Below are 26021 nucleotides of genomic sequence, written 5' to 3' on the forward strand. Positions count from 1 at the left end.
AGCTTGTTCGATCTTATATACCCAAACAAATGCCTTAGGTATTCCAAGCTTGATAAGCTTCTCTGCTGCTTCTGAGAGAGACTTAGGGAAATCCCATTAGAACACTGAGATTGCAGCATTGCCATTAACTGTGCGACTTGTTTTTGGTAATACCCCGGGGTGTATATAGATAGGTCAATTTTTAATAAATGCGGATTGTATATACATATTTAGAAATTTACAAATGAATTAAGATCATTGCACTAACCCATGGGGTTGCCCATTAGTACTAGAATTCGAATAGCTTGATAAGATTGTGAGAAAACAATTAATGAGCAAACGACGCGTCGTTTACAAAAGTAAAGATTATGTATGCATGTGTTAACACCTGTAGAAGATACTTTCACTATTTCACTTATATTCTCGAACTGTGCGGCTAGTTCCCGGGGAGTTTGTACACTGGGCTCTCTAGCCCGAGGCCACCCTTTATATAGGACCTGACCTGAAGACAGCTCTCAACATTAGTTGCTAAGGTTGCTTAGATGCTCAACCAGGGCTACAACTGACGCGCCTGTCAATCCATTGGAACTAACTAGTAGGCTTTGACTTATTAGTCACTTAACCAACACTATCCGACATATATATAATTTTGATCAGCATCAACAGCCGAGCCAAACTTGGTATGTAGACTCGTGTAGTATGCAAAGTGATAGAGTTTATTTCAAATTCTTCGAACACCCCTTTCCGCCCCCGCAATTTAAAAAAATGCTTATCTCAAACTATTATAGCTAGAGACCATACCACACCATATTTGGTATGTATATTTGCTTAGTAAATGCGCACATTATGTTTGTGTAAAGATTTTGCCACACCCCCATCCACCCCCGTAATTTAAAAAAAAATCGGTTATATCCCGGAATTTTCTACCCCTTGCCATCAAATTTTGCAACATATCATAATTTTATTTTATAATTTTATTAAAATCGGAAAAAAAAAGCCAAGTTAAACATTTTTCCCTAAGGCCGGGTGGACCAGTCAGATTTAGACTACTACTATTGAAAATTATTTGTTAAAAATTGTCGCTTTTTCAATATTAAACAAACCCAAACAACCAGTACTGACATTTGTTGCCTTCATTTGTGTCTTTTCGGGAGTAAGTGCAAAAGTTTAGTATCAGCAGTAGAGACGGGCATGAGCCGTGCCGGGCCCGTGCAGTGCCTGTTTAAAAGGATTCCGTGATTCCCTTACTAAATATTGCCGTGTTTTTCCGTGCCAAAGTCTAGATGCACGGTAGGCATGATACAGAAAGAAGCACTGTCAAGATTTTGAATTTATTATTATTATTATAAGTGTAGGATATAGTTGTCAATTATTAACCTAACTATATTTTACAAGCACTGGCTACTAAGGCCTTGGGCTTTGTTGGACGAAAACTACATCTATACACTAGCCTGGCTGTATCGAAAGGTATGCCTAGTTTTATCGCTGGTTTGTCAGCTCGAGCTGTAATTTAGGAACACTTGTAAGATCCATATAACGATTGACGCAACCCCGTATAAAGATATGTTTTTTTTTGTTTGTCGGAAGAAAAAAAAGGAGCAAGTGAGAACAACAGTAAAAGCTATGATAGTAGGTATCCAAAGTGAGCAGAGCCTACATCAGTGTCAAAAAAAATAAAAAAGTTCTGTAGAAACAGAAGATGATAAATATTTAGCAGTGACTGAGTCTTGTGCCACAAAAGTTCTAGATTTCTGGAAAAAAAATCTACAAAGTTGACAAGCATTGACAAGAAATATTTAAAATTTTTGTCCACTTCTGGTCTAATTTTAAATAAAAAACGAACACCCCTGATCTGTAGCTACTTAGATAAAATCTTATTTTTACATGAATATATGCAAATTTATATATTAGAATTAAATTAAATTTTAAAAAATGCATTGCTTTGCCTTGTCAGTGCGTGCCTTTCCCGAAGAGACCGTGTTGGGCATCAGTTTTTACCAGCCGTGCCACAAAAAGGACGGCCATGTCTATCTCAAATCAGCAGCAACAAACTTTCACTCCGAATTCGCAAAGTCACAGCTCGTGTCGAATACTTAGAAAAATGATTTGTCCTTATACCTAGTGGTACTCTAAACCCGGATGCGAATTCCGAGATGACGCACTGTTCCTTGTTTTCAAAAGGCAACTTGTCAATTGACTTTGTAATTAACGAATCTATTTCAGAATAAGTAAATCTGAATGTGGAAAGGCTTGATGGAAGTGAACAAACCTAATAAAATATTTCAAATGTGCAAGTACTGCAATGTCCATGGCGGCAAGTGAGCACACATGGGAACCCAGGACTGACAATTGAAGTGTGATGGGAGTTTACCTCAAACAGCAAAATAAAAAATATTAAGTTTAGTTAGTACCTACTTAAATAAGTTCTAAAAACAAAAAACCAAAAAATTAAGTTTCATAAATTAAAATGATTGTGCAAACTTTCATATTCTTTGTGAGAATTAAAAATAGTTGCCCTGTGGAACAGTTGTTGTCACAATATTTAAAGAGGAAAATTCAGTTCAGTTTACAAAATCTCTCGATTTCATAGGACAAAGCAGTTTAGAGCAGCCAGAAAAATAAATATTTTTTAATTTTTACAACCTACAGCGTCACGTGCATGAATAAGATGTCCAACAGCCTTTGGTAAAGCACACTTCCAAAACACAGATCATCAACAAATGAAGAATGGATTACTGTTCGGACATTGAAGAAGACTGCTTTTGTGGACCAGTCAGATTAAGACCACAGCAGCAGCTGTGAAAACTCAGTAAAGTGTACAGCAACAAAGTAAGAAGAAGGACAGACAATTTAGCCAAGCTTCATCAACTTCTGGAAAACACTATCATCTATCTATGAAAATTGTAGGTTACTCTGAACAACCATTAATAAAAAGTGCAGTGCCTGTTTAAAAGGATTCTGTGTTGGGGCCCCTTACAAAATATTGCCGTGCCAACGTCTAGATGCACGGTAGGGGGCCATGTCTATCTCTAATCAGCAGCCAATCGGAATTCGCTTTGCTAGTGCGCACTTCGCTATCGCCATGAAGTCACAGCTCGGGACAAATACTTGCACACTATTGTTGTCAACCGTTATACCGTTTCGTTTCGTTGTTATAACCGAAATGCGAATTCAGTGATAGAATTAGACTTAGAAGGAGTTTAAAATGAATTATTGACTACAACTACAAATCCAATCAAATTCGTTAAAATAAAACGTGAGCAGATAAACTTGTATGATCTCTCTGACGCACTGTTCCCAGTTTTCAAAAGGCATCTTGTCATTTGACTTTGTAATTAGAAAGGCTTGATAAAAGTGAACTAACCTAATAAAATATTTCAAATTTGTTTCTTTTAAGTGGATACTTAAAAAGAAAAACATGGATTTTAATTGAAGTTTCATTGTAAGATTCTGGAGCTGTGGTGGCACATTTTGAAGAAAATCAAGCTTCCTTTAAGTTTCCCCGTTTGGATATGTATCTCGAAAGTCACTTCTGCGAATTATTTCTATAGGCTATGAAAGACAGGGCGCAGTAAGAGAAGCGGTAGTAAATGTCCCTATTTCCGTCAATGATACAGTAACAACTTTGCCACGCACTTTAAATAACATCCATGTGGTTCAAGTATTCCTAAAGCGGAGCTAGAGTAGTGAGTAGAAGAGTAGTGGCTGCACCGAAAGTTTCGAATGAATGAACTACTTTAAGGTCTTGATGCAGTATTTATACAATTTTTGGTCAATGCTAGGGTTGCACTACAATCGATTGTACTATCGATAATATCGATGGTTTTGTAAAATTGCGATGGCCCGATAGGAATTTTGACTATCGATAGTTTGGAGTGGAAATATTCGTAAGAATTTTGTTAAAGTGTTAACATTCAAGGACATACGCATATGTACATATGTATGTATACCTATGTATGTAATTCTGTATACTTAAATAAATTTAAGTTTTAAATTGTAAGCAGTTATTTCAAGAAACAAGAACAAGATTGCGGTTCTGAATCTCAAACCGCAGAGAATTTTAACTAAATAAAGCGAAAAAAGAATGACAAGTGCACCTTTTTATTGTAATTTGGACCAATAGCGCTTGCTTTCTCAGTTAATATTTATCACCCCATATTATTTTGATTTGAATAAAATTCAATTTTTTTTGTTTAAAGTCAAATAAATGTCTCTGTCTGTCCACGCCAAGAGTAACATCATTTAACTGTGAAAACTTGGCTCAAAATTTTCCATTTTTCATTATAGTCTTTCCATCAGAGCATTTGTTCTTCATAATTCTAATTTAAGTCGCACCATTTCGTTTGCGAAACTAAAAAAAGAGCAGAGGATGACCAGAAAATTTCGGATGAAAACGATTTTTAATCTGCTTTGATTTTAGAGGCTCTCGTTTTAGTTGTACTTTCCCAAATGCTTTGGTCCACTTAACCATGAGATTTGCTTTTAAGCCGCTTTACCTAGGCTTTCAGCAACTTATTTTTCTTTGTTTTTATTTCTGTGCTAAGATGTTTGGGAACGCCCAAAAGTATGCTATAATAAATTGATACACCCTTTGGAGTGGTCTTGAAAGTGTGCGAGAGTTCGGTACCGGGTGGGTTCGGGGTGGATTGGATAGAGGTAAGAAAAGACCCAGACCAACAAAAAGCTTGTAAAAAAGTTGAAAAGCAAAATCGACAACCAAAAAAAAAAGAAACACGGAGAGTCAGAAGCAGTAGCAGCAGCAGCAGGTGAAGCATAAAGTAAAAGCAAACTCCTAGAAAATGGCACTGGGACTGAAAGGCAAATGTATGGGGTGGGATTGAGTGGAGTGGACTGGAGGACAGCGATGGTCTGAAGTAAAAGTTGAAATTAAACCAATTAGTTTGGATGCCGCCGTCGCCTGCAATGAGGCGCATAAAACCGGCTGGAGCAAGACGCGAAGTCCGGGACGCAGAACTTGGAGTAGAAGTTGGCTGTGTATTTAGGCGGAGCTGCCTTTTTAAAAAGTGTATTTTAAACGGCGACACGGCAACACAGAGGTATGTAGGTAGGCAGGTGGAAAAGTGGGTGGCTGGTTACTTCCGTGGCTGGCGCCCGTCATAAATTAATTATGATTTAACAACTTTAGCATGCACGACACGGCACAGGAAAACTTTGCGCTTTTCATTTTGTACAACAACATTTTTTGTTGTTTTTGCTGCTGCTTTTTTCTTCTTTTTATTTGTCGCTTTACAAGGAAAAAAAATTGATACAGAAAACGAAAACGAAAATTTTATAATTTTAATGAGGGAAAAAGTTTTTTTAGAGTTTTCTTGTTTGCTTCGTCTGCCGATTTCTTTTCTTTTTTGGGCCATAGAATGTTTTTCATTATGATAATGATGATGATAATGATGATGATAATGATGATGATAATGATGATGGAACAAGGTGGTCAGTTTCTCCTCCTACTCATTGCTTGCCAGCGCCACTCTTGATATCCTCGAAAGCCTTTTGCCAAAGTTTATCAAACTGCTTGGGCAATTTGGCTCTCACACGGTCAGCCAATTGACGAGCTCCTCGCAGATTGGCCTCTTCGTAGTACGGCAAAGCGGATAGTCTGCCCAGCCAGGAGGATAATTTGGGATACTTTGATGCCTGAATGGGAGCGTAGCTGAGATGAAGAGTGGACAATGTAGATACTAGACTGAAGTCTGCTATGGTTAAATGATCACCGGCCATGAATAAATGATCGTTCAGAAATTGCTCCAACAGGGCATAGGCCTCATTTAGTTCGACTATTTGCTCTTTGGGCAACTCTGTGACATTCTCCCTGAAGACTAACTTTTGTAATTGCTTGAAACAGGTGTGGAACAGTATGCCTGATTCGAAGTGCAATCGTTGATCAACTACAGCCCTTTGCAGGGGTTCTTTGGGATACAAGAGATCGCCATCAGGCTGTTGTGCATATTGATTAACCAAGTAACCGCAAATGGCATGGGAATCCCAAATGTATTTGCCATCATCGTCCTCCAACATGGGTATTGTGTGCTGGGGGTTCTTCTGCAAATATGCCGGATCCAGATGTTCCCCAGACTGCATGTCCAACTGATGAAACGTATAATCCAGCTGCATTGCACGCAGCGTCAAAAGAACAGCTCTTACGGGGGGCTAGTCTCAGTTCCATAGAGTATTAGGACCATTCTGTCGATTTCGCCTTTTGCTTGCTTCACAGAGATTCTTTTACCAGTGACTAGTTACGACTGACTGAAATTTAGTGTGTGGGTCTCTCCGACGTGATTTTGTATCTTTAGATTAGATAAGATTATTTAAAAGACTAAGGCAAACTAAGAACTGTAAAATTTGATCATTATCACAAAGACGTCATAATGCTGCAAGTTTAGATAAGTTTGAGCTTCGTCAATATTTGCTTAGATCTTGATTACCTGTGATTGATGGAGGAACAAGGGTGGTGGGTCCACCTATTCAAGGGGGGCTTTTAACTTCCGACTTTTATTTAATTTTATGGCTACGCAACACTGCTTAATGGATTACAACGAAATATAAATAATATTTACATACATGGTGGTTTGATGATGGTTTTTGATTACTCTACAATCAATAGTTCCTTTCTATCCCTACTTTTGTTTATGCTTATTTAAGCCTAACCGAAGAGCTGACTTTAAGTCCTCCGCTCTCTCTTTTAATATATACATACATATGTATGTCGATGAGAAAGTTCCTCGACCAAGATATTATCAAAACACTTGTCCAGCGGTAAGTTTTAGCAAATATTAACAAACATAGACAAATATATATATGTAGTCTTGTGTTTTTGCTTTGGTTTACTGGGTAAAAGTTAATAAAACCGTCTGAAAGTATACGTCAAAAGCTTTGCGGAGCTTTTATGACCTGCACTTAAACGTATATTAATAATATATTCAAGTCGACAAAATGTGTGTAACAGGATGATTAAAGTTTAGCATTACCAGATTCAGGTTCAGTAATGTCTGTTGTTTATAGAACCTTGATCTCATAGACAATATCGAAATACTAAATGTTTTTTAATTAAAGTAACTTTCGTACTTGGTGCAGGGTGAATCAAAGTCGGTAAGATAAGTTAAGTCCCTTTTTTTCAAAATTTTTGTGGTTAACTTGAACTTAAAAAGCTTTCTAAGTAACGGACAACTCTTCCTTTTAACCATAACGTTTAGTCTTTCTTTTTAAAAAATGGCCTGCATAATTAAAAGCATTTAAACAACAATCTCTATCTTATTGTGTTTATAATACTCTTCTAATTAGACATTATAAAAAATAAATTGCATAGTTTTCGTGTATTTTACAAGAAAAAACAACTATTTCTCTCATCAGGCAACGTTTGAAAATTGCCATTCACAGTTTAAGGAGACATCAATCATGTAAGTTTACTTTACAAATTTTTAAATATACTTTGTTTAGTTTATAAATTTAAAGATTTTGTCAAAGGGGAAAACATCGCACCCAGGAGCAGGATGAAATATTTATTGAATTCATGATGGAACACAAGGACATTGCCAATAACTTAACAGAGACTGAGCGATCGGCTTAATGCATGTGGGCCGCCAATAAGAACTACAGATTAGCGTGCTGTAAGAATATTTAATTGATCTACTATAAACACTTCTTAAAAATTTTGTTTCTTAAGTGTAAAAGATTGTCCTGTTGACAAACTTGAAGCTAAACATTCTAGTTGAGGACAATAAGGAAAACTTCAATTTTATTGATGATTTGCAACACTCTTCTTCAAAAAAGAACAAAATGGACCTCCTAATGTCAAAGGACCAAAAATTGACGTCCATGCTTGAAGAATAGACTTCAGCTATGCGGGAGATACGAAATGATTTGTCATGTCTGAATAAAAAACAGATTTGATGCTTAAGGACTGGAAAAAGACCAATGGACCATCTTGGAGTCACTTATTGATACTTTAAAAAATAACTAAAAGCACACTTTAAAATATTTTCAGCCTAGTTTTAGCTTACTGATAGTAGCAACTTGTAGTTTTTATACCCTTTGTGTCATCCTCATTATTATATTATATTATTATTATTATTTCTTATTATTTGAATTTTAACAAAGGTATTTAAATTGTAATTAAACAAAAAAAAAAGAACAGACGAAAACTAAAGTATCTACACAGAGATGGGAGTATCCTTGAGATTGACTGCTGATGGCCTCCTCCTCCGCCTTCTCACTTCTCTTTTGGCTACTTCACCCGATTTAGTTGCCTTTCAATTTTCATATATGTACATACGTCACGATAACACCCGATCCCGGGCATAGCTTATCAGATAGCTAAGGACACAGATCACAAATGCAATTGATTCGAATTTTATGAAATTTCGTTGCTCAATGAGGGCGACTCGATCACAGCTTTTGGTGACAATTTCACCACTTTTACAACGTAGCACCTCCTTGTAATTGGTGTGAATGCAGACGCCCAGACTCCGACTGACAATATCAAACTCGGAGCATGGCTGGCATTCCTGGATAATGGTGTATGATTCATTTTGCCAACACGTAGAATTATTCTCTATGACGAATTGCTGTTGTTCGCGACGTCTGGCCAGGCCGTCAGCTGCATAACGGGATTCAACAATTAGGACCACAATGGTGACCAGTGTGAGTAGTCCCAGTCCGAGGACCATGTGATGTCGTTGACAGTTTTCCAGCATTATGTACATATGTACAATGTACATAGTATGTACTACATACACATGTAGGCAAATAACTAAAATTTGTTGTTTGTTTTTTTTTTTATGTTTAATAAATTAAGATTGTGGTTATTTTATTTTATTTATACTTTCATGTACATATACTCGCTTTGTAATAATGTTGTTCGATTAGTCAGGGTTGCTTTCGTTTCGATGCATCGCTGAAATCAAGGCCCGATTCCCACCCGATTTATCTCTGGGGAACGGTTGGGATTAACGTTGGATGTGAAACACCGATTCCCAGTGGCAGTTCACCATCTCTTGCAGCTAATTTCACATCTGCCACAGACAGACTTTTGGTAAATGTTTACTATTACTACTCGAGATTTCAGTGTTGAAAAGTGGAAAAATCGGGTAGTAATAGTAAACATTTACCAGACTTTTTGCCAAGTGCACCCAGAAAAAAAAAATATTTTTATTTTCTACAATTGTTTTTGCTTTAAAAATATTATTCTTTTTACAAATATAGTTACAAGCTTATGATATTTTTTGGAATTTTCATGAGCAGAAGGATCAAGCCGTAATGTAAAAAAAATAACGCTTGCCGATTTTTAAAGACTTTAAATAACCATTTTCATTTACATATGTAAAATGTACATACATATGTACATATGTTTCTAAAAGCCCATGCCTATATTTGTATATATGTAACGATATATGTATATTCGATTAATCGATTAATTTCAATACCATTCGTTCCAATACAGCCGCTTTTCGTAGCACCCATGTGTTTTAGTTTTAGCCTCTGCACCAAGTAGGCGTTGAGTCAAAACTGTATAAATACTGCATCAAGACCTTAGAGTAGTTCATTCATTGGAAAATTTTGGTGCAGCCACTACTCTACTACTCACTACTCTAGCTCCGCTTTAGGAATACTTGAACCACATGGGTGTTATTTAAAGTAAAAAGTATCATTGACGGAAATAGGGACATTTACTACCGCTTCTCTTACTGTGCCCTGTCTTTCATAGCCTATAGAAATAATTCGCAGAAGTGACTTTCGAGATACATATCCAAACGGGGAAACTTAAAGGAAGCTTGATTTTCTTCAAAATGTGCCACCACAGCTCCAGAATCTTACAATGAAACTTCAATTAAAATCCATGTTTTTCTTTTTAAGTATCCACTTAAAAGAAACAAATTTGAAATATTTTATTAGGTTAGTTCACTTTTATCAAGCCTTTCTAATTACAAAGTCAAATGACAAGATGCCTTTTGAAAACTGGGAACAGTGCGTCAGAGAGATCATACAAGTTTATCTGCTCACGTTTTATTTTAACGAATTTGATTGGATTTGTAGTTGTAGTCAATAATTCATTTTAAACTCCTTCTAAGTCTAATTCTATCACTGAATTCGCATTTCGGTTATAACAACGAAACGAAACGGTATAACGGTTGACAACAATAGTGTGCAAGTATTTGTCCCGAGCTGTGACTTCATGGCGATAGCGAAGTGCGCACTAGCAATGCGAATTCCGATTGGCTGCTGATTAGAGATAGACATGGCCCCCTACCGTGCATCTAGACGTTGGCACGGCAATATTTTGTAAGGGGCCCCAACACAGAATCCTTTTAAACAGGCACTGCACTTTTCATTAATGGTTGTTCAGAGTAACCTACAATTTTCATAGATAGATGATAGTGTTTTCCAGAAGTTGATGAAGCTTGGCTAAATTGTCTGTCCTTCTTCTTACTTTGTTGCTGTACACTTTACTGAGTTTTCACAGCTGCTGCTGTGGTCTTAATCTGACTGGTTAACAAAAGCAGTCTTCTTCAATGTCCGAACAGTAATCCATTCTTCATTTGTTGATGATCTGTGTTTTGGAAGTGTGCTTTACCAAAGGCTGTTGGACATCTTATTCATGCACGTGACGCTGTAGGTTGTAAAGATTAAAAAATATTTATTTTTCTGGCTGCTCTAAACTGCTTTGTCCTATGAAATCGAGAGTTTTTGTAAACTGAACTGAATTTTCCTCGTCAAATATTGTGAGAAGAACTGTTCCACAGGGCAACCCGGGAGGGTTCTTGTTAATAAGCTGAAATATGACAACTATTTTTAATTCTCATAAAGAAAATGAAAGGTTACACAATCATTTTTTTTTAATTTATGAAACTTTTTATTTTTTGCTTTGTGTTTTCAGTTCTTATTTAAATACTAACTAAACTTAATAAACATTATTTTGCTGTTTGAGGTAAACTGCCATCACACTTCAATTGTCAGTCCTGGTTTCCCATGTGTGCTCACTTGCCTCCATGGACATTGCAGTATTTGCAGTCCCCGTTAATGACCACATTGCCAGGATCAGGTGACAGAGGGACAGCTGAATAGAAGAAGATCATTGTTAGAAACAACAAATTCGAGTTATTAGAGATCTAAATTAAGACTTACCATTGGCCAAAGCCAAAAGACCCAGCACGAAAACTGTGACAACTGAGAAGAATTTCATTTTGATTGTGTTTTGATGTTTTTGTTTTGATTGATTCCCGTTCAATGGTTAGGGCTGAACTGATGCTGATGCGGCAGCTTGTTCGATCTTATATACCCAAACAAATGCCTTAGGTATTCCAAGCTTGATAAGCTTCTCTGCTGCTTCTGAGAGAGACTTAGGGAAATCCCATTAGAACACTGAGATTGCAGCATTGCCATTAACTGTGCGACTTGTTTTTTGGTAATACCCCGGGGTGTATATAGATAGGTCAATTTTTAATAAATGCGGATTGTATATACCTACATATTTAGAAATTTACAAATGAATTAAGATCATTGCACTAACCCATGGGGTTGCCCATTAGTACTAGAATTCGAATTGCTTGATAAGATTGTGAGAAAACAATTAATGAGCACACGACGTTTACAAAAGTAAAGATTATGTATGAATGTGTTAACACCTGTAGAAGATTGTGTTTTTAGCGGGCACTGTTTTCATTATGTTATTTAATTTTAATAAATTTAATTAATTTTAATGTTAGTCAATTGATTACATACTTTTGATGAGCGATAATTATAAAACTCACTACATAAAAATTTCCCCAAATATAAAACTATAAAAAATCTAGTATAATCCTTGACGTACATATTTTTTACATGATTAAGTGTAATAAAAGTAAAAAAAATGTCTCAGGAACATTTTTTTATATTTATTTTTACTTCTGATCTATCCTAAGTGGACAATAAGCATGCTGTTGTCCAGCAGTTTGAGTGCCAGTGTATTATCATGGGTTTTTAGCCTGGAGAGGTACCGAAGTCCATACCTCCGGATCTCGCACTTGTTTGACGGGATGTGCCCTGTGGCCTTTTAAATCTCCTGCCAAGTAACCACTGACTGAGTTCTCTTGACCTTAATGTGAGCGGGTTAAAGCCTAGGTGCTGCACCTTATCCATTTTTAAAGTAGTTTTTAAGGACTCCGGCGAGAGGTTGCACATTAGATCTGAAAATACCAATTTCAGTGCAGAAAAAGTCCACACAACTTTTTTCCTGTCCAGTAGTGCATAACATACCAACATACATACATACATAGGTATGCATTTATTTCAGTACGCTTCGGACCATAGCTTTCAATTCCCAAGTAATCAGCTTTGACTTTCTGACTGCTATCATCTTCTTCGCCAGAGACTACCTACCTGATTAAAGATTAAGATAATTGAGAAGAGAGCACGTAATTGATTCGTAACACTATTAAAACTATTTCTTTTTAATTTTAGGACTAAATTGTTAATCATATTTAAATTTTATTATAGTCAATCCTAAAAATAAATGATTATTATACATAAATAGTGAAAATGCATAATCTATGATATACAAGTTGTTAGATGTGAATGATTTTTTCAATTATTATTATTATCGTCCACGGCCGGTGAGGCTCAAATGGTTATTTTTAATTAAGAGAAACGATAATAAAAATCGCTTGTTATTCTTAAGCGTCCTATTCGAGGCACTCGCGGGAGGCTAGATTTCAGATATTTGTATATGTCTCGTGAATTGTATTGTCTAGCAATATATGTACATACATATATCAACATATCGAATGACATTGGATTGGTGTATATCAAATGTTGATATTTCGAGCTGTAATCGACCAAAGACCAAAAAGTGAAACTTTATCGAAATATTTAAAAATGGAAAATGGAATATTACTCTATAAAATATATATGTCGAGGAGGAAAACAAGATTCATTACTCCACTTTTTTATACAGGAAGCATAAGGCTTTTGGCAGAGCATCAACATTTACACCTTACATACTTTTTTTTTGTCAAACTCCATAAAAACTTTACAAATCTCTGCAAAAAGACAACAACAGAATTGTGTTTTCTTTTCTTAAACTTGCAACGTTTAGAAGGATACATATCTGACCATATATGTATATATTCTTGAACATATAGTCATCTCAGTCCTTGCAAACTCCTCCAAGACAGTAAAACGTACAGAGCTGAAATTTGGCATGTTAAATTCTATATACTGCACCGATTTTCTATACTGGAATATTATATAAGACTTGATTTAAAAGACATTTACAAAATATCAAAGAGTTATTTCTTTGTTATATTGCATAATATCTTACACTTTGGATATGGTTCTATAACGAGTAAAATTTTAACCAAAAAGTATGCTATAGCGATTCCAAGAATTGTCTGCTTTTAAATTTTAAAGCATTACACAGGATATTTTCAAATCTGTTAAAAAAAATTGAAAAATTAAAAAAAAAAAATTTTATAGTATACTACTTCTCAACCCCAGATCTCTAGATTTCACAAAATCTGGACATAAATTGGGTAATTAAGAGAAATTCCTATTATTATTTCGAATTTAGTTAAAATATAATGAATATGTCATGAAACATCTGTAGATAAAAACTGATTTTGAAACCTTGCAATAGTTTTCTTTCAAAGTAGAAAGGATTTATGTATCCAACGTAATATTTTTTAAATTTCCATTTCTTGTGATATACAATCATTTAAAGTTTTGATAACATCTTTTTCACAACTTGGGTTTTTTATTTGAGTAGGATTTCTTTGTGTATTTTCTTTCACCTAGGTAAATATGCCAGCCATGAGTTTTATTTTTAACCTCCCACTCTGCAAAAAATGAATTTGAACCAAGGATACAAATTTAAAACCCCCTTTTTTTAGTTTTTCTTAATTATAATGAATGCTGAAAATGAACTTCGAATTAGGTTTCTATATTTTAACCAATTCTCGAGTCAGGGTTACGACCTTAAAAAAGTCGATAAGATTAAAAAAAAACATATTTTTTTCTGGGAAGTGTTGCTTAGTATTTGCCAGAAATTTCTGTCACACATTATATATACATATGTGTATACACAGAAAGGGTATAGGAAGTGTGGGTTTCATAATTCTATGAAATTTGAAATTAATGCTGAGTTCGCACATAGAGCTTACTCAATAAACAATTGTTCTGATGAAAGAACGCCACTTGAAACTTTAGACCCCCCAATGTGATCTCAGAAAAAGCTTTGGAGCTTTTTGGTTTGCGAAGCAAACCGATAAACAAATCTAACCAAAGCTTCTGTCACACAGACATACAAACATACATAAAGTCTCTATATACGGGACTACAAAACAAACATTTTCAGAGAAACGAAAGCAGTCAAAGCTAAAGTGTTGAAGTGAGCAGAAGAAACCGGAGGGGAAACCAATCAATTTCACGAAAAATGACTTCTAAAATTATATTGTACGGAGTGGATCTGAGTCCTTGTGTCAGGGCTGTCAAACTGACTCTGAAGGCTCTCAATCTGGACTATGAGTACAAGGAGGTGAATCTGTCGGCTGGCGAGCATTTGAAAGAGGACTTCCTGAAAATGAATCCGCAGCATACGGTGCCTGTGCTGAATGACAATGGATTCATCATTTGGGAGTCGCATGCCGTGATCACCTATCTGGTGGATAAATACGGCAAATCGGATCTCGAGCTCTATCCAAAAGATGCGGTCAAGAGAGCGGTGGTAAACCAACGCCTTTATTTTGACGCCACTGTGTTATTTGCCTCTCTTGCCGCTGTAAGTGGACCCTTCTGGCGTTCTGGAGTCACGGTGGTGCCACAAGAGAAGCTGGATGCTGTCCAGGAGGCTCTGCGCCTAACTGAAGTTCTGCTTAGTGATACCCACATTGCGGGTAACACACTAACCCTGGCTGATTTCAGTGCCGCCACCATGGTCACCTCTTTGCCAGCGGTTGTGGATATTGATTCTGTCAAATATCCCAAGGTTTTGGCTTGGCTGGAACGCATTAAACAGGAGGTCCCTTACTTCGATGAGATCAATAGTGGACCAGCCAAACAATATTGTGATTATCTAAGAAGTCAGTGGACCAAATTGGGGGATTGAAACCATACCTAAGCCCAAACCATAATTACCTACCACACATTCACACATAAATATATTTAATATTATAATACAAGCAAAATATTAAGTAAATAAACCAATTGAAATTAATTTAGTTTTCTAAAGCTTTACTTTGGGCGAGCTTTTTGCAGATGAATTCATACAAATAGTTGTAAATAACCTTATGGCAATTTAGTTGAATCTAAAGATCTACTAAGAGCAGCACTAGGAGACATATATTATGACGATTGTGTTGTATGGCATGGACATAAGCCCCCCTGTGCGGTCCTGTCAGCTGGTCCTTCGAGCTCTCAACTTGCCCTATACATATAAGAACGTCAATTTACTGCAGGGTGAGCATCATACGGAGGCGTATCTGAAGAAGAACCCCCAGCATACTGTGCCTCTATTGGATGACCATGGTCTGTGCATTTGGGACTCGCATGCCATTGTGTGCTATCTCGTTGACAAGTATGCAAAATCGGATGAGCTGTATCCCAAGGATCTAGCCAAGCGGGCTCTGGTCAATCAACGTTTGTACTTCGAAGCCACCATCCTGTACATGTCCTTGAGAAATATCAGTGTGCCGTATTTCTACAATAACGTTTCGACTGTGCCAAAAGAGAAAGTTGATAATGTCCGAGCTGGTTACGAGCACTTGGAAAACTTTATTGCTGATAATGCCTATGTGACAGGTAATAATCTTACTGTGGCCGACTTTTGCTGTGCTGCCACAATATCTTCTTTGGCAGCTGTCCTAGACTTGGATCCTCAAAGGTATCCCAAGACAACGCAATGGCTGGCACGCATCTCGGAACTGCCTTACTACGGGGAGGCGAATGGTTTGGGGGCCCAAAAGTATATCAAAATATTGAAGCCAGTATTGACAACTGAATAGATTGTACAACTTAAAATTGATTATAAATAAATGATGGAGAGAAGAGCTCATTAACTTAATTGCTGCTTTTTTTTGTGTGATTAAATATGCTCTAAACTAACTAACTACATACGTGTCCTTTGTGGGACAAATGTTACTTTTCCTGCCACTTGACAAGTATAAAAGGGTCTTTGGTTTGAGGCAATGTCATTCAGTTAACGTTTAGTCATCGTCATGGGTAAATTATGGCTTTATGGCCTCGATGCCAGTCCTCCGACTCGTGCCTGCCTGCTTACACTCAAAGCTTTAGAATTACCCTTTGAGTATGTCCAGGTAAATCTGTTTGCCAGTGAACATCTCACCGAGGACTACATGAAGAAGAATCCTCAGCACACGGTTCCCATGTTACAAGACAATGAGAGCTATATGTGGGACTCGCATGCCATTATGGCCTATCTGGTAAGGAAATATGCGGCCACCGATGACCTCTATCCCCGAGATTTGTTGCAACGCGCTAAAGTCGACCAGCGTTTGCATTTCGAGTCGGGAGTCATTTTCGAGGGAGCCCTAAGACGAATCACCAGACCTCTGTTGTTCTATGGAGCTAATACAGTCGAGCAGGCCAAGGTGGACCATGTCAATGAGGTCTACAACTTTGTGGAAACCTTTCTGGAGGGCCAAGATTACATAGCCGGTGATCACTTGACCATTGCTGATTTCAGTGTAGTTTCGACCATAACCTCGATTGGGGTCTATCTCGAGTTGGACACAGCCAAGTATCCGAAGATAGCCGCTTGGCTGGAGCGGCTTAAAGAGTTGCCATACTATGAAGAGGCCAATGCCAAGGGGGCCAAGCAATTTGTGGATCTGCTCAAATCAAAGAATTTCACAATTGTCGCCTGAAGAGAGATTAAAAGCTTTGCAGGCTAACGGAAGAGTAAAAACACACGACACCAAAGAGACACGTCATTTTAGATATTTATTGCCCTGTCATCATAACACAGCAAAAGCTCTCTTCCGAATCGAAGAGAAATTAGCCGCTTGTCTCTATATAAAGCACCAAGCTTGCTCACAGTTTAAACTAGTAGTTCCCTTAATTCCACAGCCGCAACAACGACACATACCATGGGAAAAATAACACTGTACGGCATAGACGGTAGCGCCCCGGTGCGCTCTGTCCTCCTGACCCTCAACGCCTTGGAATTGCCTTTCGATTATAAGATTGTCAATCTCTTTGCCAAGGAGCAATTGAAACCGGAGTTTCTCAAAATGAATCCCCAACACACTGTGCCCACACTGGACGATGATGGTTTCTATGTGTACGATAGTCATGCCATCAATTCATATCTGGTTAGCAAATATGGCAAAACGGATTCACTTTATCCCAAGGATCTGCAGGAGCGGGCCATTGTCGATCAACGTTTGCACTACGATTCCAGTGTGGTGGGCATTAAACTGCGGGCCATTCTTTTCCCCGTACTTCGCCTAAATCAGACCGAAGTCAGCCAAGAGAAAATCGATGGCCTGACCGAAGTCTATGACACATTGGAACTTTTCCTCAAGGCCAACGATTACATTGCAGCCAAACAGTTGACGATAGCCGATTTCCATATCATTGCTGTCCTGACCACCATGTTTGCCTTCCTAGAACTGGATGCCGGCAAATATCCAAAATTATCCGAATGGGTAAAACGCATCAAGCAGTTGCCCTACTACGAGGAGGCTAATGGCAAGCGATTGGATCAATTCCTGGGCTTGATCAAAAGCAAAAATGTTACCATTGTTTAGTTTGCGTTAATGTTATTACCTAAAAATAAATACACTGTTTAGATACTTAGACACATACACTTTATAGTTAGTCATTTGTCCGTGAGTTTTAAACATTTGGTTTGGCGAACTTTATCAATTAAGAGAGAGCTTTGTTTGAGCTACGTCTTTGAAAATACCTATGTAGGCGATACATATGTATGTATGTACATAAGTTTGTATATATTTGTAAATGAGCTTGTATATAAAGTCTGCCTATACACAAAACATTCAGGTGTGTACATACAAAAACCTGGAGATGTAGCTGAGTGAGCGATTTCAATCAGTTTACTAATGAAAGTGCTGCACAGGACCGTAGATAAAGTGATTTTTAAGGGGATTCATCATTGTGATTAGCTAATATTCTTAATGTTTGCTACTAAAGTGACTCAGGGTGTACAAATGCCAGTAAGATTATCTCTCGTAATAGACATAATCAAAGTCCACATGACTTGCAACTAATTACCACCGCCTTCTACTTGATAGTACCAAACAAAAACTTGCCAGTAAGTCTACTTAATCGATTACTTCTTATCGGTCAATTAAGGTGTTTTTGTTATATTTCTTATCTATATAGTACAAATCAGTCGTGTAGATAACGATATTTAAACATTTTGGTTTGCTCTTATATCTGGAATGGTAACAAATATAAATTAAAAGAGCAATTTGACTAAACATAGTAAACAAAGTAATCGCACCGAAAAATGGATTTTTAAATTTAAAATATCGACGAAAATAACGAATTTCAACGATAATGGTTACTCACGATGTCAGGAGGTTAGCCAAAAAATAGAGTCGTGACCCTATTTTTTGTATGTTTTCTTTCTCGCATTTCGCTAAAATTGATATATTATTCCATTCGAAGCTTAATCATAATATGAGAATTCATTTTGAGAGACACCAGACCCATCTAATTTACGATTTATAGCCATTTAATCAAATTTAATTGAATTTCTTTAGTTTTTGGAAAATATTTATATAGTCGGTTTAATAACTGCATATTATTTATTTGACAACAAAATTTCCATCATATACCATGAGCTTCATTTATTAAGTTCCAACATAAATCTGCAAGCAACGAGTCAATCCTTATCCCGCTATACCAATGTTCAGCAATGGTGCAGCAACCTGATGAAATCTTTCTCCGTGTTCATCAGATTCTGTCGGAACTTGTCGTCCGAAATGGTCCTTCTGGTAGTGGAGAAAATGAATCTTTAAAGACATATTAACACCTATGTCCTTAAAAGACTCTTACATTTGATCCACATTCTCTTGCCAGCCTTCAGTAAGGTGCACTCCGAAGCAGTTGTTAATAACAGCTTTTCCACGCCATCTTTTCTTTTGGTCTTAGAAGCTCGCAAAATTCACTATTTTTTATTAGCTTTCTAATACCTGGTCCATTGAATACACCTGGAATGAAAGTTTTGGTCATATGTTTATTTTAACTCTTAAAAGAAAAAACTATATAAAATACCTTCTTTTATTTTTGCCACGCTCAATCTTGGAAATATTTGTGTCAAGCATTGAAACGCTTCACCATCCCGATTCAGTGCTTTAATATATTTTTGACGATTCCTAATTTTATATGCAGTGGCGACAGTAAAATTTTGTGAGCTGGTATCAGTGGGGTACGGATTACATTTGCAACATTTATATTATACTCTGTCCGAGCCTTCCAATCTCACTTGTCATATTGGTTACCGAAATCTGGTATCCCAGTGACAGATGATGCACGGGTTTTTCGTATAACCCGTTTGCAAGCCAGTGAGCATTGATGTTTTTTTATACTGAACACAATCCAAAGTTAGTTTCATTGAATCGTAGGTTTCCTTTGTGTTTCCCAATAGCAATGGGAACTGGATTTCTCGTGTTATCTACAAATAGTAGTACTGCCTTCAAACTATTTTTTGATGAATCAATAAACAATCGCCATTCCTCTGGTTTGTAGTCGCAATTCATATGTTCCATTAACCCAACAACATTTTTGCAGTATGCAAACGAATTATTGCCCTTTATTTCGAAAAGGTCCAAAAGCTCTTCTTGTCTCTTCCGATATCCGTACACTTTTACGATAATTAAACAGATCGCTTTCCTTTGCGACAATTTTAGTTGTCTTAGTATCGTATTTAAACGTGCTTGGTATAGCTCGACATGTTGGCAAGGTTTATCGATTTGCGATAGCTTATACATTGAAAGAAACTCTTCAGGTTCGGTGAAAAATGTGGGTGGAATATATTTTTCTGTTGGGCTTTGACATCTAGGAATTGAAATATTCTCCGAGTGAGGTACTGGCAACTGTGCAGTTTGAACACTTTTACAGACCATAGAACACTTCTTTAGTTTTGCGAGTTTTTTCTGGCATGCGTAGCAGTTGTCCCTATGATGACCTTGTGGATCTATCCAAATCATTGGAATGCCGAAACCCATTTTTGCACGCAACCTCTTTGACCAATTCTGCGAATTGTTATTGCATTGTGCGCCCAATTTACGTCTCTAATCACTGGTAACTTAAAGTACTTCTCATAAATTGCTGCAGTTCCAGGAGATATTTTGCGTCTACTCCTATTTATTTTAATTTTAATTTAAGCTCAAAACACGTCTATTCGCAACGTTGAAGTCAAAATTATGATTTAAATCTATGCTTACACGATCAGTGGAGGTAATTTTTTAACGGTGCTCTCATAAGTAGACACCGACATCAGTAGAATAGCGGTAAAAGGCTTGCACAGTTAAAGCTCATGAGAAATAAGTATTTCTAATATTAAGGGCGTAATCAAGTAGTTAAAATTGTAAGGGGTAACATTTTTTTCTTTCTTTTACATAACTTTTATAATGCATTGGATGAAAACCTATAAAAAGTTTTATCAAGTTCTCCTTTAAGTAAATTGATTTAAATGCACCCCTCCCCCTCTCCCGTGCTCAATCCAGGCTACGCCCTTGACTAATATTTTTTTTTGTCAAATAAATAATATGCAGTTATTAAACCGACTGTATAAATATTTTCCAAAAACTAATGAAATTCAGTTAGTTTAATTTTGCTAAAATATAAAAAAAAAATTCAATTTGATGAAATGTCTATATTATAAATCGTAAATTAGATGGGTCTGATGTGTTTTTTTGCTGCCATTGAGCAAAATAAATTCTCATATTATGATTAAGCTTCAAATGGAAAAATATCAATTTTAGCAAAATGCGAGAAAGAAAACATAAAAAAATACTGTCACGATTCTATTTTTATACCCTTGCAGAGGGTATTATAAAATTGATCAGATGTTTGTAACGCACAGAAGGAGACGTTTCCGACCCCATAAAGTATATATATTCTTGATCAGCGTGAGAAGCTGAGTCGATATAGCCATGTCCGTCTGTCCGTCCGTCTGTGCGTACGCGTTTTACTCAGCCGTCTTAAGAGCTATCGGGCTGAAATTTTTTTTCGGGGCTTTTTATTACCCGGGAAAAATAAAGTATGAAAACCATAAGGATCGGACCACTAAATCATATAGTGATATATTCTTATATAGAAGAACTAGAAGAAACATTTTCATAAAAATCGAGTATGCTATGAAATTTACATATGTATGTGATAATATGAGAGTAAAATTGTTTTGTTTGTATATTGATGAATTGAGTTGCAGAAAACAAATTTTGAACATGTAAAATTATTATTACCAAGGACTGCAAGGGTATACAAACTTCGGCATAGCCGATGTTAGCTTCTTTGATTTTTTTTTTTACATTTTGTCACAAATCTCGGGAACGGACGGACTTAGAGGCTAGATGTCTACCCATTATTTGTAGCCCTTTAAATTCTAAAAAACTTTGCTGAAGAAAGTTTGTAAAAAAAAATTAATATTTTAGAAGTTAGAAGCAAATGGAAAAAGACCCTTTTCGAAAAAATGGCAACTTTGATGAAAAATTTCAGCAAAAAATGTTGTATGCAACCATCGTGATAACTTAAAAAACTAATGATGCAGTTCGATTTGCAGGACCCGAAATAGGGTGAAACCATCCAATCTTGCCATGTCTTTTTTTTCGACTATCACAGTGAAATCGAATCGTTAGCAGAACATAAAATAGGTCTTAACCTAGAACCATGCCATTGATCTCGCTCACATTGGAAATAAAAATTGGTAGCATTTTCGGCGACTTCGGAGTATGCTGAATGTCATGATCCGCTCCTGATTGCCATTTATGGATATGACAGCGTCGGAACTTATCCAGAATCAACTCAATCTTCTGTAACCATTGCTGCGCAGATGGAATGTTTCTGTCAACCTTAATGGAACATTTCTCTAGAGAGTGGATACTTAAAAGTATCTGTGCCTCACCCTTGACAGGCGTTTAACCTGGAAAGCATAAATCAAGGTAAACAGAAAGTACCTGTACCTCACCCTTGTCACATCAAGGTAAACAGAACTATGCTAAACCTAAAACTGTCCATGATGCAGTAGTTACTCAGCGTATAACTGAAACATTGAATCCGCCAGCATCTGAGGACCGGAAACCCAAGATAATGCACTGGCCCTCAACCTGCTGGACAACAGCATTCAGACCAGACGTCTGAAAAACTGTTACCCACTTGACCACCACCAAGTCATGTTTACCTTTTATATTATTTGCTTCTTGTCCACAGATTCTAAACGGCTTTCCAAGAGGTTCTCCGCTTTCGGTGGTTCTTTTTGAAATGGCCTACACCAAATGAAATACAATGACGATCCAACACTCACACATGAGCACAGACGACTTTCACCTAATAGTTTAAACTAGAAATAATATTGACCTAAACGTTTCATATTTGAAACGATCACAAACTGTTGCTACAAGATGTATGTATATCTCTCTCTAATATCTCTTGAACCCAAAAGATTCCGCCCTGTCTATTAAAGCAATCTGCTATTGACACCTTCTATCATCCCACAGTACACAAAATACAACTCCATTCGATTATGAGTGTTAAAATGGAAATTGGTTCAACGATTATTAAGATATAGAAGGATACTTCATTTTTCATAGTTTTACGATATAACCCAAATCGTGTAATAACATGAATTAGTTACTGTGACTAAAGCATAGCAAAACACGCTATTAACAGCAACAAAAATTTCACCAAGCCTTCTATCCGAAATCTTTGTTATTCTCAAGAGATCCAAAATGCATATTGACGCTGAAATAAGTTTGCTCTCTCTCCCTTACTCTCTCTTTTCTACACCTACGAGCTTGCAAAGCTTTCTGAAATTAGTATAAATAGATTGGCTCGCTGTAATTATTTATTCAGTAGTGTTTGTTGTTTACATTCATTAGAAATATGTCGAAAATAGTTCTCTACGGCATGGACATTAGTCCCCCAGTTAGGGCCTGTAAATTGGTTTTGAAGGCTCTCAATTTACCCTACGAGTACAAGATTGTTGATCTCGTAAAGGGTGAACATCACTCAGAGGAGTTCCTGAAGAAGAATCCCCAGCATACAGTCCCACTTTTGGATGATAATGGTGTCATCATTTCGGACTCGCATGCCATTGTGAGCTATCTGGTGGACAAGTATGCCAAATCAGACGAACTGTATCCCAAAGATCTGGCTAAGCGTGCTGTAGTCAACCAACGATTGTATTTTGACGCCACTATACTCTTTATGTCCTTGAAGAACATTAGTGCTCCATTCTTCTTGAGAAATGTTACAAAGGTCCCACAGGAGAAATTCGACAACGTGGAACAGGGCTACAAACACTTGGAGAATTTCCTGGCCAGCGATTCGTATGTGGTAGGCGACACCCTAACTATCGCTGATCTTTGTTGTGTGGCTACTGTCTCCTCGTTGGTCGGCGTCCTGGAGTTGGACCCCGTGAAATATCCCAAAATAATCGGCTGGTTGAAACTCATTTCACAATTGCCCTACTACGAGGAGGAAAACGGATTGGGGGCTAAGGCATTCATAGGTTTCATCAAGGGTGCCCTAACTGTTGTTTAATTGCTGATTCCATTCCCACGAATTTGTTATTAAATAAAGAGCCTGTAAATGGATTTCGTCAATAAAATATTTTATAAGCTATTCAAAAGCTTTCCCAAACTTTTTCCATGACATAAATAGTCTAGTGGGGTTGGACTAGACCCTCAGTTAGAGCTCTGCACTAGAGATGGGATTTTTGGGATTTCGAGAGCCCGCTTACATTTGAAAGACACAAGCGATGGTAAAGAATTTTGCAACATTTATTATCGGAAAGAAGTACTTTATCTGTGAAGAAAATAAGTCATTACTACTTGAGTTTCAAAGTCTTTATATTTGTATTTGGTGATTGCCCGATTTTCACCCAATTCATTTTAGTGTTCGCCACGTCAATAGATATACACTCAGGATAATGTCTTCTCTAATGTCTAAGCTCAAAGGGTTGTAATGACAAGAAAAAATGTTTAAAAGAATAGTTTAGTTTTCATCGAATTATTAATAATATCAAATCCGCATTAATGGTTCTATTAGGCGGCATATATTGGCTTTCAAAATGAATGTCAGTTGTATTTATTACATTTTATTTCATACAACTATCAGTTTAAAACCCCCTGAGCTGAATCTGGCGCACGGCCATGCCCTCGGGCTTGTGGCACTGACCTATTCGAGCAAAATAAGCTGGACCTTAGTTCCTTCCTTTTGACATCCTTTTGCTTAGACTGAAGTCAGGCTGTTGATTCTCAACAAGGTCAGGACGTTTTGAGAAACATTAATACTAGTCTTGGGATTGGTCAGGGACAAATATACAATTAGGAAACAATTTGTTCTTAATTTCAAGGCCATAAGAGCAAATTTTGTTTCGATAAAAAAATTCAATGAATTTAGCTAGAGATTTTTAATTAGTATAAGGATTAAATTACACGACCACTGCGACGATTACTTAGGCGTAAAAGGAGCTAAAAAAAAATATCAAAGAAGTTAAATTCGGCTATGCCGAAGTTTATATACCCTTGCAGTCCTTGACAATAATAATTTCACATGTTCAAAATTTCTTTTCTGCAACTCAATTCATTAATATACAAACAAAACAATTTTACTCTTCATACTATGTACAATTTGTTCTTCTTCTTCCCTCATTCCCTAAGCAAAGCAACGCACGCATACACATACAGTTTATGTAGCGTTGCGTCTGTGTGTGTATGCATGTGCTCTGTTAACAGATGGTGACGTAGTAGGCAGCAAGCAGAGCTGCCGGCAGCGATTGAACCGATTTATATAGACTGTAACTTGTGTTCTATTTATCCGATCAGGGTCAAATTTTGGGATCTGAGATTTTATATCAAATTCTATTATATTGGTAAATTTCATGGGGATACTCCAATTTTTGCAAAAATTTTTGTTCCAGAGCTATATGATATAGTAGTCCGATCCCAAAGATTTTCATACTTTATCTCACCCGGGTAAAAAAAAGCTCCCAAAAAAAAATTTCATCCCGATAGCTCTTAAGATGGCTGAGTAAAACGCGTACGCACCGACGGACAGACGGACATGGCTATATCGACTTAGCTTCTCATGCTGATCAAGAATATATATACTTTATGGGGTCGGAAACGTCTCCTTCTGTGCGTTACAAACATCTGACCAATTTTATAATACCCTCTGCAAGGGTATAAAAAGAACACACTCTGCTGAATTTCCCCTGGATCCGTCCCTGTACATGACAATTTGGTAGACATGGGCGTAGAGTGTAAAACACGCCAGGAACGAAGGGTAAAACGAAGGATCGTTTGGTCGATTTTTAGCCATTTCAAGAAATGGTGAAATTCAATTCCGCTGTTCTAGAACGATTGGTAAAAAGATTAGAAACTTTATTCTTCCATGTGACATAGATACAGGGTATAAAAGTTCCAACCAACTTTTGTGAAATGACTTGCCCGGAAATCTGCTTACTGTAATTGATTTTTCTGCTTGCTCATTTATTGGTGTTTTATTATAGAAATGTATGTATGTATGTATGTGTGTAGGTATTATCTCTATGCATGGCTATAGGGTATAAAAATTCCAACAAATTTTGTTCAAACCATATTTGTGACGACAGAGCAGATAACTGGCACAAATAAAAACCACTCACTTGATTACAAGTACATAGAAGACAATGACTTGCCATTGAGTTTACTCGATTGATTATTTCTTATCGGTCAAATATGGCAATTCTTCTCTTTAATCTTTAACTGTATACTATGTATGTATGCACATATGTGAAGATCAAGCAAACAAACTAAGAGTACGATAACGCTATCAATGTTTGCTTATTTGCTCTTAGGAACCGG

The 26021-nt window shown here is 36.8% G+C and overlaps 8 protein-coding genes and 1 long non-coding RNA gene across 9 annotated transcripts; 5 read left to right on the forward strand and 4 right to left on the reverse strand.

Moving 5' to 3' along the window:
- Positions 1-5060: 5060 nt before the first annotated feature.
- GstE10 (Glutathione S transferase E10) lies at positions 5061-6176 on the reverse strand. Its single transcript, XM_068287892.1, is given in 2 exon segments — positions 5061-6140; positions 6143-6176. Coding segments are annotated over 2 exon segments (729 nt in total). The 3' UTR covers positions 5061-5445.
- Positions 6177-8162: 1986 nt separating this feature from the next.
- Positions 8163-8695, reverse strand: LOC137575579 (protein JTB-like). Its single transcript, XM_068288176.1, has one exon. The coding sequence runs from the start codon at positions 8685-8687 to the stop codon at positions 8268-8270; it is 420 nt and encodes a 139-aa protein (XP_068144277.1). The 5' UTR covers positions 8688-8695; the 3' UTR covers positions 8163-8267.
- Positions 8696-10819: 2124 nt separating this feature from the next.
- On the reverse strand, positions 10820-11247 carry LOC137575499 (bomanin Short 2). The gene is made up of 2 exons (XM_068288079.1): positions 11116-11247; positions 10820-11047 (listed from the first exon to the last, which is right to left on the reverse strand). The coding sequence occupies exons 1-2, from the start codon at positions 11171-11173 to the stop codon at positions 10968-10970; spliced, it is 138 nt and encodes a 45-aa protein (XP_068144180.1). The 5' UTR covers positions 11174-11247; the 3' UTR covers positions 10820-10967.
- Positions 11248-14324: 3077 nt separating this feature from the next.
- GstE1 (Glutathione S transferase E1) lies at positions 14325-15178 on the forward strand. The gene has a single exon (XM_068287576.1). It carries the CDS (start codon positions 14399-14401, stop codon positions 15068-15070), a length of 672 nt encoding a protein of 223 aa, XP_068143677.1. The 5' UTR covers positions 14325-14398; the 3' UTR covers positions 15071-15178.
- A 103-nt stretch (positions 15179-15281) lies between these two features.
- GstE2 (Glutathione S transferase E2) lies at positions 15282-16014 on the forward strand. Its single transcript, XM_068287613.1, has one exon. It carries the CDS (start codon positions 15309-15311, stop codon positions 15963-15965), a length of 657 nt encoding a protein of 218 aa, XP_068143714.1. The 5' UTR covers positions 15282-15308; the 3' UTR covers positions 15966-16014.
- A 64-nt stretch (positions 16015-16078) lies between these two features.
- LOC137575184 (glutathione S-transferase 1-like) lies at positions 16079-16848 on the forward strand. The gene has a single exon (XM_068287611.1). It carries the CDS (start codon positions 16179-16181, stop codon positions 16845-16847), a length of 669 nt encoding a protein of 222 aa, XP_068143712.1. The 5' UTR covers positions 16079-16178; the 3' UTR covers position 16848.
- Positions 16849-16884: 36 nt separating this feature from the next.
- Positions 16885-17789, forward strand: GstE3 (Glutathione S transferase E3). Its single transcript, XM_068287612.1, has one exon. It carries the CDS (start codon positions 17070-17072, stop codon positions 17730-17732), a length of 663 nt encoding a protein of 220 aa, XP_068143713.1. The 5' UTR covers positions 16885-17069; the 3' UTR covers positions 17733-17789.
- Positions 17790-18736: 947 nt separating this feature from the next.
- Positions 18737-20355, reverse strand: LOC137575525 (uncharacterized). The gene is made up of 2 exons (XR_011032177.1): positions 19225-20355; positions 18737-19160 (listed from the first exon to the last, which is right to left on the reverse strand). It is a non-coding gene; the product is annotated as an uncharacterized lncRNA (long non-coding RNA).
- A 2679-nt stretch (positions 20356-23034) lies between these two features.
- On the forward strand, positions 23035-23814 carry LOC137575263 (glutathione S-transferase 1-like). Its single transcript, XM_068287727.1, has one exon. It carries the CDS (start codon positions 23056-23058, stop codon positions 23713-23715), a length of 660 nt encoding a protein of 219 aa, XP_068143828.1. The 5' UTR covers positions 23035-23055; the 3' UTR covers positions 23716-23814.
- The last annotated feature ends 2207 nt before the right edge of the window (positions 23815-26021 follow it).

Source organism: Drosophila tropicalis, unplaced genomic scaffold, assembly GCF_018151085.1.
Source record: "Drosophila tropicalis isolate 14030-0801.00 unplaced genomic scaffold, ASM1815108v1 contig_573, whole genome shotgun sequence".
In the NCBI taxonomy this organism is placed as follows: domain Eukaryota; kingdom Metazoa; phylum Arthropoda; class Insecta; order Diptera; family Drosophilidae; genus Drosophila; species Drosophila tropicalis.